The 12,820-nt window shown below is 45.7% G+C and overlaps 1 protein-coding gene across 4 annotated transcripts in view; it reads left to right on the forward strand.

Moving 5' to 3' along the window:
* The first annotated feature begins 2,711 nt into the window (after window positions 1-2,711).
* The window catches only part of RAB4A (RAB4A, member RAS oncogene family), a 38,183-nt gene continuing 28,074 nt past the window's right edge, over window positions 2,712-12,820 (forward strand). For 2 of the 4 annotated variants that reach the window (XM_019754777.3, XM_019754779.3), the window contains exon 1: window positions 2,716-2,980. In XM_019754777.3, coding sequence (XP_019610336.1) covers window positions 2,950-2,980 — 31 coding nt within the window. In that variant the 5' untranslated portion in view covers window positions 2,716-2,949. Of the gene's footprint in view, window positions 2,981-12,820 lie in introns of all 4 variants that reach the window. The other 2 variants (XM_074316420.2, XM_019754778.3) reach the window with 2 other exon arrangements.

Below are 12,820 nucleotides of genomic sequence, written 5' to 3' on the forward strand. Positions count from 1 at the left end.
GAAAATGTGGTCTATGCATACAGTGGAATGCTATTCAGCCTTAAACAAGGAAAGCAATTCTGACATAGGCTACAACATGGATAAACCTGGAGGACATTATATTGTGTGAAATAAACCAGTCACATAAGGACAAGTATTGTGGTATTTCATTCATATGAGCTACCTAGAATCGTCAAATCCACAGAGAGACAAATTAGAAGGGTGGTTGCCAGGGGTTGGGGGAGGAAAGATGGAGAGTTAGTGCTTAATGGGGACAGAGTTTCAGTTTTGCAAGATGAAGAGTTCCCATAGGTGGATGGTGGTGATGGTCGCACAACAATGTGAATACATTGTCCTCTCTTATCAGCAGGGACACATTCCAAGACCCCCAGTGGATGCCTGAAACCACAGATGGTACCAAACCCTGGATATACTATGTTTTTTCCCTATGTGTAATCACTTTTTCAATAAACAGCAGCATTTTCCGGCTTCTCTTTGGCAAATCTGAATTGCCAGCATCACTGTGCTTGTACTTTGGGTCCATCGTTCAATAAAATGAGGGTGACTTGAACACAAGCTCTGCAATACTACAACAGTCGCCTGAAACTGAGGTGGCTACTAAGAGGAGGGGAACATCTATAGCGTGGAGATACCGGAGGAAGAAATGATTCATGGGTGGGATGTAGCAGGATGGCGCGAGATTTCATTGCATTACTCAGAACGGCTTGTAATTTAAAACCTATGAATTGTTTGTTTCTGGAATTTTCCATTTAATGTTTTTGGACTAGGGTTGCCTGTGGGTCACTGAACCCATGGATAGGGAGAAACCACTGTATATTTAATGCCACTGAACTGTACATTTAAAGATGGTTGCGATGGTAAATTTTATGTTATGTGCACTTGACCACTATTTTTAAAAGGGAGAAAATTGGCTGCTTAGAGCAGAAATAAGAATGACATATGTGTGGTGTACAACAAATGTGGAAGTAGGACCTCCACAGCACAGTTAGAGGGCGGGTGGAGGAGAACTGCTGTGCCATTCTTATTCTCCACGTGAGATGGCATCGCACCTGCAGGTGGGCTGTGATCACTTAGAGACCTGCACTAGAAACCCTAACACAAGCACTGAGATAATCTCACAAGAACTTATTCCTAATGAGCAATGAAGAAGGTAAAACAGAATCGCAAAAAGTGCTCCTGCCCATTGAAAAGGCCTAGGAGTAGTGACACCTCTGTAGCAGTGAGCACAGGTGTACACATACATAAAAATTATCAAAGTGTATACTTTAAATATGTGTAGCTGTCTCAGGTATGCTTCCATACAGTTGTTTGGAATAAAAGCGGAGTGAGCTGCTTGGATGGGTGAAAATCTCCCATGATGGTCATCGTGTCTTTCCACATGCCTCTACCTTCTTGCCTTCTAGAACACAACAATAGCGCACTCCCTGTTCTCTTTGAAGTTAGGTGTGGCCACGTCACTTGCTTTGGCCAATAAATTTTAAAGGGAAAGGAATCTATCAACTCCTGATGGGACCTTCATGAGCTAATGCACAACTGATGTCATTTCCCTCTCCTGCCTGAGTGATGGTGGGAGCGTGTGTTTACAGAACCCCTGGGTCATCCTGGGTCTCCACGCGGCCACAGGGAGCTGAGTGTCTCTGCCAACGTGAGCAGGACAGGAGTCGAGTGAGAGAAACTTCATGGGTTAGTCACAGGCACATCGGGAGGTCTTTGTTACTGCAACTAATTTAGCCCATCCTGACAGAATGTTTCCTAACAGACACATCCAGCTACAGAGGTCGTTTTGTTTGGCACTGGAATGCAAACTGGCCCAGCCACCTCTGAGGTCTCTTCCAACTTGAAGACATGAGTTATATGTCACAGGTGTCACCACCTGGGTGTTTAAATGAGGTCAGTTTTTCAAGCCTCCACGTACCTGTGTGGAACTTGACTTCTTCTGAAAGTAACACCAGATATTTCTGAGTCCCTAAATATTCCAACAGACACACACGTTGGCTCAGCGTCCAAGGAAAGTCACCACAGAGACTGTGACCAGTGCCCTCTACCAAGCCTAGCTCTGTCAAGGATGCCATGTCCCTTTGTTCCCAAAGCCACTGCTGCCCGAAATGTCAGGATGCTGCTGGATTCTCATCCCTAGGCCTTTTAGGGTCCCCTCAGGGAACGGGGCTACTACTGTTCTAGGTCCAACTATGGGTGTTCCCAGGCCTCTTCAGTTATTGTCCATCAGTCCCCACTGGTCCCTCCAGATACCACTGTCCACACCCACGTGACCCTCTGCTAGTCCTGGGGAACAGGAATCCTTGTGAGGCTGGCTCCATGAGGCATTGCCAGAGAGCAAGAAGGACAGTGTCAGCTACTTAGCAGCAGGTGGGATCTATTTTGGAAGAAATGCTTCTCCCTTCGTTTCCCTGAGACAAATCTCCGATGTGCCTAGGCTTTTGGAAACCTGCTTTTACTCTTTCACAAACCTCCCTTGAAGAGAAAGGAGTAAATAATTGAAGAAAAACACAGATGAGTTTTGCTGTAAGTTTTCTTTCCCCACAGTACCTCAGAAAGAAAGTACTACCCAAGATTAATTAAATTTATTTTCTCTCAAAGATCCCAAGTTACCGAGATGCAAAGAATTTTTCACTTCACCGGCCCCGCCCGGCTCCCCGCCCGGCTCCCCGCCCCGCCCGGTGCAGGGCTGCGTGCGCATGCGCGTCCTCGGGCGGGGACCGGGCCTGGTGCGCCTGCGCGGAGCGGCAGTCTGGCGGGGGCCGCAGCCGCGGGGTGGCGGGCGGTTGTTTTAGAGACCGCGCGGGCCCCTCGGTCCTCCGGACCCCGCCCCACGCCGCTGCCCACCGAGCCGGACGATCCCCCGACGACCCCGGGACGACCACGCCCGGCGCCTGCCGCTGGCCGGGCCGGAGCTGCGCCTGGACCCGCGAGAGGCGGTGCCGCCCCGAGATGTCGCAGACGGCCATGTCGGAGACCTACGGTACCGGGCGCAGGGCCGGGGGCGGGCGGGCGGTGCGTCCCGGTCCAGGCCTCCTGCCGCGCTGACGCCCCGGGTTCCTCTGAGCGCGGTCTGGTCTCCGTAGCGCGGGGTTTGGGAAGGCGGCTCGCGGCTGTTCCATCTGCGGCATTGTCCCCAGCGAGGGACGTGACGGGCTCGGGCAACGCCTGCGGCCCCGTTGGACCTTTGCTGCCTTGGAGCCCCCTCCTGCACGGGGTCACGGGGGGGGGGCCGGTTCTCAGAGCGGCTCTCCGGGGCGTGTGCCCCGCTCGTGTCCCCTCGGGTTCAGCGCCTTCTGGTTGCGCTGTGGCGTTGACATTGTCTCCAGACCGCGGGCACCTCGCGAGCAGAGCACCGGGGCCCGCGTTGGAGCGCCGCTGCTCCCGTCAGCGCCCACACCTGCAGGCGCCCAGCACATACCTTTTGAATAAACCAAAGCCTTCTGGATTCATACACGGTTTTCGTTTCGGTGTGAGGCCTGCGCGGTAGAAGTAAACTGCACGGTGTACGCGCCCGTCCTGTCGGGGCTGAGCGCTGGCGCGGTCTAGTCGCCCGTTCAGACGTGTGCATTCAAGTTGAGGCCGATTTGGAGTTTTGCAGCCCAGGGAGAGGCTCGGATTCAAAAGTGTGTACCTCAGGTCAGATCACTTTTGTCTCCGTTGGTGCTGTCACGCTGCTCCTTTCCCCTCAGCAAGTGTGTGTGCACGAGCGTGCGGAGCCGCGCTGGAGCAGGCTGGTCTCCCACAGCGTGCGGTCTAGTTGGGGATTCACTGCGGACCTGCTTATGCCACTGATGAGTGACTAGTTAAAACCCCTGGCAGGAGTTCCGAAGCCTGTGGTCTGTGAAAGTATGTGAGAAAGAAACCTAACCCAGGCTGGGGGCCAGGGGACGGCAGCACAGAACGTGCCCAGGCCCAGGCCGGGAGGGAGATGCAGTTCCAATGAGAGAATGTGGTTTGGGCCCCACAGCCCTTGGGAGAGCCGTGAGGGCGAGGCACAGAGGACCTCGTGCGAGGACGTGGTCTTGCTCCCGAGAGCGGTGGGTGGGTCAGTGCATTTGCTCCATGTCCTGCAACTCCTGTGAGTGGTACATGCGTGGTGACACTGGGGGGCAGGGCAGCAGGTCTGTCCCTAGAAGGCTTTGGAGATCCTCCAGGAAGTCGCTGGCTTCATAAGGACCAGTGTTGTCAGAGCTGCAAATGCTACAGTACGTCACATCCCGTCACATCCCCGTGGTCCATAGAGAATTTCGTAAAGAAAATGTTTCTCTAGCAATGTTTGATTATACTTTTGCTTTTCTTTATTTTCAAGTGCTCCTAACCCCCACACTCCTCTTTAACCTGGATAAGGAGCACAAGAAAGGGGTGAAAAGTCCAAATAAGAAAAGCCAGTGGGGTTATGAATTAATAAGAAATGAGTGGAAGAGTTCATTTCTCTTATATGAGAGGATAACCTTGATAAGATGGAGCATGCCTATGGTATCTCTGCTTCCCATCAGACAGTTAATTGAACTCTTGAGCATCACGGTAACTGATTAAATTGGATCCTAAGGCTTTGACCATTAGTATTCTTATTTCATGGTAACTTCCAAACATGTTTTTACTTTTTACCAACAGAATTTAATCTTTCTCTCTAGAGGAAACAAATAGAAAATAAGTTTTAGAAAGAGCAAATGTAGAATTTGAAAGTGTCAACCTAAAATTAAAAATCACTCCAAACCAAGTCCTAAGCTGTCACCTTCCCTTATCATTGACCGTTTTTGCACAGCATTGTCCCCCAAAGGTAAATCAATCAGGGGTCCTCCTCCCTGACATTTGCCTCTTAGATAGCCGCTAAAGGAATGTTTGCCTAATCTTTAAACTCCTTTCTATTTTGGGCTCACTTTCTCTCCTCTGGGAAAGAAGGCTCTGTGTAGCTTGACTGGGATGATGAAACAGGAAGAGCCAGGCTTCCAATGTACTGTTAATGAGCTCTGTCTGCCCGCTGTGTGCCTATTAAAGCATCTGATCCCCTCATAGACTGAGGAGTGTGCAACATTTTGCTACTTTGAAACCACTAACAGCATGAAAACTATATGTATTATTGTAATAGAAAATTGAAATCTTAAATACAGAAGTTTCAGATTGAAACTTTCAATCTGAATAGCCGTAAACTAAAACAGTGGTTCCCAAATGTTATCAGGTTCGTGACACTTTGAAAGCCCTGGCCAAGTAGGCTCGCTTGGGACTTCCCAAGGAACTGCAGCCATCTAACATGGGAGATCGCAAATTACCTTTAAGTAATTTCTGATAATCAAGATTTATGAGACAAAACTGACAAATCAGAGAGGTATTAATAGTTCCCAGCAATGGTGTTCAGAAAGGAGCTAAACAGTATAAGTGATGCAGAAAATGCTATAAATTAAAAATAAAAAGTTTAAGGACTGAGGCAGTTTGAGAGAGGAAAAATCTAAGATAAATCTCTCTCTACACACTGGAGTTTATGCCTTCTACAACAAATTATGAAACAAGAACACAAATTGTTGGTCCTATGCTAATTTTTATTATAGTACACTCTTAATATTTTTATTTTGAAAGTATAATAGTATTTACTACATAATTTTGAGAATTATCAGGATATTGAAATTATCAGGATATATATCATTATAGGTGGGTTGAATTGGGTCCCGCAAAAGATATGTGCAGGTCCTAACCCCATTACCTGTGACTGTGTCCTTATTTGGAAATAGGGTCTTTGTAGATGTGTTCAGGTTAAGATGAGGTCATTGGAGTAAGGTGGGCCCTGATTCAATAACTGGTGTCCTTATAAGAAGAGGGGAATTTGGACCCAGACACATACAAGGAGAGTGTGATGTGAAGACAGAGGCAGAAATTAGAGTGGTGTACCTGCCTAGAAGCCAGGGATCGCCAGGGATGGCTGGCGACCCCTAGAGGCTGGAAGAGGCAGGGCAGGAGCCTCCAGTCTTCAGAGAGGGCATGGCCCTGCGGACACCTGGACTTCAGACTTGCAGCTTCTAGAATTGCCATAATAACCTCTTTTAAGCCATTCAGTTTGTGGTATTTTATTACAGCAGCAGCTTTATGAAACTAATAACTAGGCTTCAGTAGGATTCAGAGAAAAATTTAGGCTTGATAGGGCAAGGTGGAGTGAGAAGGATATTCTAGGTAAAGGAAGTAATATCTTCAAAGTCACCTGGTTCCAATAAAGTATAAAGTAACTTAGCTGTTCAAAAAATCACCTAAAGTACCATTAGACAGGATGTATAAACAGTATCAACAAAAGAAGCATATAATAGAATGAAGGACATTTCTCTAAACTGAATAAATTTATCATTTCAAATGTTTATGTTCTTCTTTTCTCATTCATTGAAAATTGGTGAACAAGGACCCAAGATTGGGGAGCACTAACCCAGTGGTTCTCAAATGAATGTGCCTCGAGTCCCCTGGTTGACGTGCAGATTCTGACCCCAGTGACGTGGGGAGGTCCTGTGCATGACCAGCCCAGGCTATGCAGGTCGGCGACCCTAGATGGCCACACCTCCATGCCACGAGCTTTGAAAATGTTCTTTGGAAAAATCAAAATTTGGTGACCGTTTTTCACGGTCATTGAGCTAGAAAGTATCCCAGTGATTGTCTTTGCCTGAAGACTCCTAAGTGTCTCTGTCCTGTCACATCATTCTGTCAAGCTAAACATCTTGTTTGCAACTCCCTACCTAACTGTCCTCTTTGGATGAGCTAGGGGTATCCTGACACATGTCCCAAACCCAGCTAATTACCCATTCCTGCCTCTAATCTTCTATTTTCCCCACACACTCATTTGCCTAAGAGAGAAAAAGGTAGGACCCGTTTTTCTGTCTCTCCTGGAGGATGGTCCTGCCATCTGCCTAGTCTTCCAGCCAGGCGCTCCAGGGTCATCGCACACCCCTCCTCCCTTCACAGCCTTATCCCATGCTAACCAATTCCTATGGCTTCTTCTAAGGAGCTCTCACACCTGCTGCACCCACTCCCTGCCCCCCATCCCGAGGACTTGTGTGGCACTGTGCCTGCCTGCCGCAACCCCATGCTTCCCGTCCATCTCCTACACTGCCACCAAAGCCAGAACCCAGTTTTTATTCTTAATCATCCTTATCTCTTGAGTCCAGTTGGTTTCTGTCTTTTTAAACTGGCCTTTTAACATGGTTCAAGTTACTGTTTACCCCAAAAGAGTCAAGGGAAGGTTAAGTTGGGGCCAGGTGAGTAGATTATAAGGCAAGAAAACCCATCGTCCCCAAGTTCATCGCAGCTGCTTGAGCTCACTGCACAAGCCACTCCTGTGCCATGGCCGCTGGCCCCTGTGAAGAAGACGAGACAGCCCCTGGGCCGAGTGAGCTGGGAGGCTCTTGGTAAAGCTTCTTTTATGGCCCAGACCACAGCTTCACAGGAAAATCATGGCAATTTCAGTTAACGGTATTTCCAAAGCTTTTTGAGCTCCTTGAGAAACAATTTCATGTAAACATGAACGTGAACTTTACTTCTAACTGTAATAATGATAATATCTGCTGTTAATGACCACTGCCAACATTCTTTTAGAAATATCTCGCCCTTTGGGCCCCCTTCTATAGAATTAGCCATAACCTTGGGTTCTTTTGCAAGGTTCAATACTATTATAATCACTCCTACCATATGTAACCAGGCAAGTGTGCTGACATTGTACCTCTGCTCTGAGTATTTCTTTGGAATGAGAAGAAAGCTGATGTTGTTTCTTAAGTTCCTCCTCTTAAACCATCCGTAGAGATTAATCAGACTCATGTCACAGATTTTTTTCTCCATTTCTAATAATTCCATTTGAATACTTGTCAGTAAAAATAGTTTGAGGGAAAACTTTTGAATCCTGTAATACTTGTCTTTGAATCTTACTATTTTCTCTGCAAATCTGATCTTGGTAATGGAGTGTGTTCCTTTTGTTTGAAGAATACTTGACTTCTGCTTCTCTGTAGCTGTAAATATGGATTGAAAGTTAAAGTGATGTGTAGGGATGTTGTTTATAGGGTAGATGAAGTCCGGCAGATGTAAGAGGAAGCATACTATAGCACAACGTGCAACTCAGATTAACACTGTGTGTCTGCATGTTTTCTTCTTTGTAATTCCCCTCTAAGCATTCAAAGAGAAATAAGTTTATGTTGAGAGAGATTTGGCCAATACAAGTAAATCCCTGATAGTGATGGATCTGATACCTAGAAAAGTAAAGCTTCGTAGCCCTGCCACAGCCAAACGCAGCCCTAGCTACTCAGAATGGCGACCTCTTCTATGGCAATACTTAGTGATTTTCGTCTTTTAATTCTTTCTGTTTCCCTTATGTGTTGTGTTTTTGGCATTTAAAAAGTCTTAAAAAGCAGCTAACAATATTTAGATATGGAAGGGGAAGGACACTTCTTAAAGTGCTAATAAATTATGAATGAGAAGATATATTTTAGAGGGAGGTTTATCATTTTCCAGATGAATTTTTAATCATGCAGAAAAAAATTGGAGACTTAAAAACAAAACATGTCTCTTTGTTATAATTAAAAACATTGTTCTATGTAGGGCCCTTAGTTGTCATACTGTTCTGCACGCTCATTGCTTGTGCTGGTTGGTACAGGAGGCCGCTGCGCACACACCTCGTCTTTGCGTTGCCTGTGGACTTGCAGACCCAGTTCTGCAGTTCAGGCAGCTCTCTGCTGTGACAAAGCAAATCTCTCAAGACGAGATGTAAACTCAGTGAAAGCAGGGGACTGCTTAGGTGACTGCCCACGGTGCTGTGACTCCCTGAACGTGGCCATCAGGGAATGCCCGACGAGCCTGATTTGACTCCGTTTGAGAGGCATGCATGTTCCTCTCAGTTACAGAATATGAAACGAAAGGCCAGGACAAATAGAAAAGCCAACTTTAAGACATATTTAATCCTTTTCTTTATGGTGGAAGTTAACAGTTTTTCACGTTCAAATAATATAAAGGCAACTCTGAGACCTCTTCCACAGACTGCATTGTCTGAATTAAAGCAGTCACACAGGCATGTTTGAGACAATAGATCCCTTCTGAGAACTGAAATCTGAAATCAATTCATTGCATCAGAGCAGAGAGCTGCAGGGTTCGATTATGCACTTAAGAGAGAACTTGTTGATCAAGTGGGAGTTGGTCAGCCATGGAGGTAAGAGCCACAAAGACTGGCTCTGGTATTCTGTCAGGCACCACTGGGGGACTGGCACCAAGCCCAGGCATATTGCCATTGTGGTGACAGATGTACCAGGTGACCTGAATCTGTGGTCACTGAACATCCAAATGGCTGGCATTTGGTAGTTATTAAGTAAATATTTATTGAATGACCTCACCTAGTTCTAAACCCATGCTTACCTAACAACCTTCTCATTAATTGAGTCTATATGACCAAAAATAGATTTAAGAAGAAAATTATGCCTAACAGAAAGTTTCCATTTAATAGGTAATAGGTTATTAGCTTTTCTGATCATTTAACCAGGTGGAATGCTTCCAACTGCAACTGGCAGAAAACCCAACTCAATATCCAGTAGATAATTCAAATAATTATAAGTGAGGTTCAGGGCTGGGTGATTCTGGGTCAGCAGGGCCCTGACTTCTTCATGTCTCTCTCCTCTACCAGCGGCGTGCTCGCCCCTCATCCCTCAAAACCATAAAATGGCTGCTCTGTACCATCTATGCTTCCTATTCCCATCCATAGAAAAAGGAGTCCTTCCCTGCATTTGTGAGCTAGAAGCCCTTCCTCCCCATCTGATTGGGCGGTGTTAGGCCTCTGCCCGCCCCTGGGCCAATCAAGGCTTGCACTGACAGGTATTTCTAATCCAGACTCTTGCAGGGAGCAGGGGGCTGGGAGTGACCATGATTGGCTTAAATAACGGAGCTTCCGGGTATCTTATCTGGTTACTTGGCTCCTTGGGGGAGTGGCTGTTAGGCAGAGCACCTACAGCTGCATGTACTGCAGTCTCCAAAAACTATGAGCTGCAGTTCAGTTTCCGCGTGTCTCAAGTGATCTTCCAGAAGGAGATGAAGGACTTACATGCTCCTTCACACCCCTCCTCGGACAGGGGCTCAGAGAAGCAGCCCATGCCTGGGACGGGCGTGTAGATCAGAATCCCTCATTTTCCTGCAGACAGATGGAAGTGTCTCAAGCTCCTGTGCAAACACAGTGCACTTGCATTTGATCCTCATTCTTACTGTCTTTTTGAACCTGCTGAAAATAGTTGGTGTTTTGAAGACTAATATTCCTCTTCCGAGTCACCTTGACTGAGATAATATTTTTAGGGAGAAATGAAAGTTGACCATTTGACGTCTTGCTGTTTCCTTGCTTTTCATATGCAGAGGGTGCAAAAAAAAATGTATACACATTTTAAAAAGGAAAACTGTATTAAAATTGTAATACTCAATATATACCAATAACAAAAGATGAATGCAAGTCACTTTCGACTTCTGCAAAGTGGTTCCCATCAGCATCCAGACACTTCTGATTATGGGGAACTACTGCTTGAGCAATGTTGACCAAAGTGTCCACTTGTAACATTTTTTGGCACCCCCAGTATTGTTAGCACCTTGAGTAATCTTGTCATAGATATGTACATAAACTAGCATGCTCTACTTGTCACATGCCTTTATAAGAACGAAGTCCATATTTGGATTATCTTTTTATGTGAAAATCAGTAGAAACTTTCATAGTCTCTTACCAGACGTTGACTGGTAAAACTTTATTGATAAAATTTATATTAAAGTATATTTTGTTATCATATAAGTACTTTCCATTAAATGTACACCGCTATAAAAGCATTATGAGTTAAAAGTGACCCATTGCTGCAGTTCTTCCGGTGTATATTATTTAGTAATGAAGTTACTTTTCCCTAGTTATGTTTTCCCAAGAACTATTTCTAGCTATCACATGACCAAAGGAGCTTCCAAGTCTATATCCTTGACTGTGCTGATCGAAGATTCTTTTGGTATCAACCTGTTGCTGTGTTTCCATTCTTGTACCAGGAAACCTCTCCTTATTGAAAAACTATGGGTGTATCTAGGCAGAATTATAACTCCAACCTCTAGGTATGGGGTGAAGTTAGAATATACCCAACATACTTTGTGTCCAGTGTCTCTGATCGTCACAACCAGTGTGAGGTAAACACTGGGACCCATTTGTGAGGAAACTGAAAGTTTGGGTGCTCTGCTCAAGGTCTCAGAGCCTGGGACGGGGGAGGCAGGGTGGGCTTTGAACTCACTTTGTCTTGCCTCACTTTTTCAAGGGTAGTCAAGTTCTTACTCTACTGTCTTTCCCATACAGAAATCTCCATGAAATTCCTGAATGCTGACCCAGTCAGTCAGTGACAGAACACATATGTAACAGTGGTCCCATAAGATTGTAATGGGGCTGAAAAATTCCTGCCACTAATGACGTAAAAGAATTTGCCAGGGATGAGGAGGTTGCAGGAACAAGGCTATGCTTGAGGTGGCAAACAGCTTTAACTGGGATGTGCGTGAGGATGGCATTGGGGAGCTCCCAGAGGGGGTCCCTAAGGAGGTGTTGGAACTGGAACAGGAACGCACAGCTGAAGAAGAGGTGAGAGAAAAGGAAACTGTGGGAGAAGAAAAAACATTCACAGTGAGGGTTCAGCAGAAGCTTTACAGACTTCAACAAGTGCCTTAAAAAGTTTGAAAGCATGACCCCAACAGCGAAAGGTTTTCATTAATAGAGAGGATACATTATCTGCTTACAAGCAAATCTAACATGAAAAAAAGAAGCAAACCACTATGGACAGATTTCTGGAAAGAGTGACACCCCCTGAAGAAGAGCCTCAGGCAGCTCCCTCAGGAGGTGTTCCAGAAGACGGCACTGCTATCACAGGAGATGGGAGCTCCATGTGTGTTGCTGCCCGAGACCTCCCAGTGGGGCTGGACGTGGAAAGTGATGTTGGTGACCCTGGCCCATGTAGGCCTGGCCTAATGTGTGTTTGTACCTCAGTTTTTAACCAAAAAGTTTAAAAAGTAAAAAAAAGAAATAGTTTTAAAAACAGAAAAAGCTTATAGAATAAGGATATAAAGAAAGAAAATATTTTTGTGCAACTTACAGTGTGTTTGTGTTTAAGTTGAGTGTTATTACAGAAGAGTTGAGACGTTTAAAAGAGAATTTTAAGTTTATAAAGTAAAAAGGTGACAGTAAGCTAAGATTAATTTATTACTGAAGAAAGAACTTTTTTATATAAACTAGTGTGGCATAGGTGTGCAGTGTTTAAAAGTCTCCAGGAGTGGGTGGTTTTGTCCTAGGCCTCACGCCACTCACGCTCACTCTCCGACTCACCCAGAGCAGCTTCCGGTCCTGCAGGCTGCATCCAGGCTGAGTGCCCTGTGCAGGTGGACCATTTGGTATCTTTTATACCGTGTTTTTGCTGTGCCTTTTGTAAGTTTAGATATACAAATACTTACAGTTGGCTACAGTACCCAGTACAGGCACGTGCCGTCCGAACAGGTTTGTAGCCCGGGAGCAATGGGCTGTACCACAGCTGAGGTGTCCAGTGGGCGGCAGCCCAGGTGTATGTGTATGTGCCTCTGTGATGTTCGTGCAGCCACGAGGTGCCTAATGACGCACGTCTCAATGTGTGCCCTTGTTAAGCAGAACATGACTGTATTTGGAGATTTTCCCATTATCACCATGTTACTGATTTCTAGTTTGATTCCATTGTGGGTGGAAACTACATTCTCTATGAGTTCAGATTTTTTTAATTTGTTGAGGTTTGTTTTACGGCCTAGGACATGGTCTGTCCTGATATATGTTCCATGCACCCTTCCAAAAAACATG

This window comes from Rhinolophus sinicus, chromosome 6 (genome assembly GCF_057876585.1).
Source record: "Rhinolophus sinicus isolate RSI-liver-muscle chromosome 6, RSI-T2T, whole genome shotgun sequence".
NCBI lineage: Eukaryota > Metazoa > Chordata > Mammalia > Chiroptera > Rhinolophidae > Rhinolophus > Rhinolophus sinicus.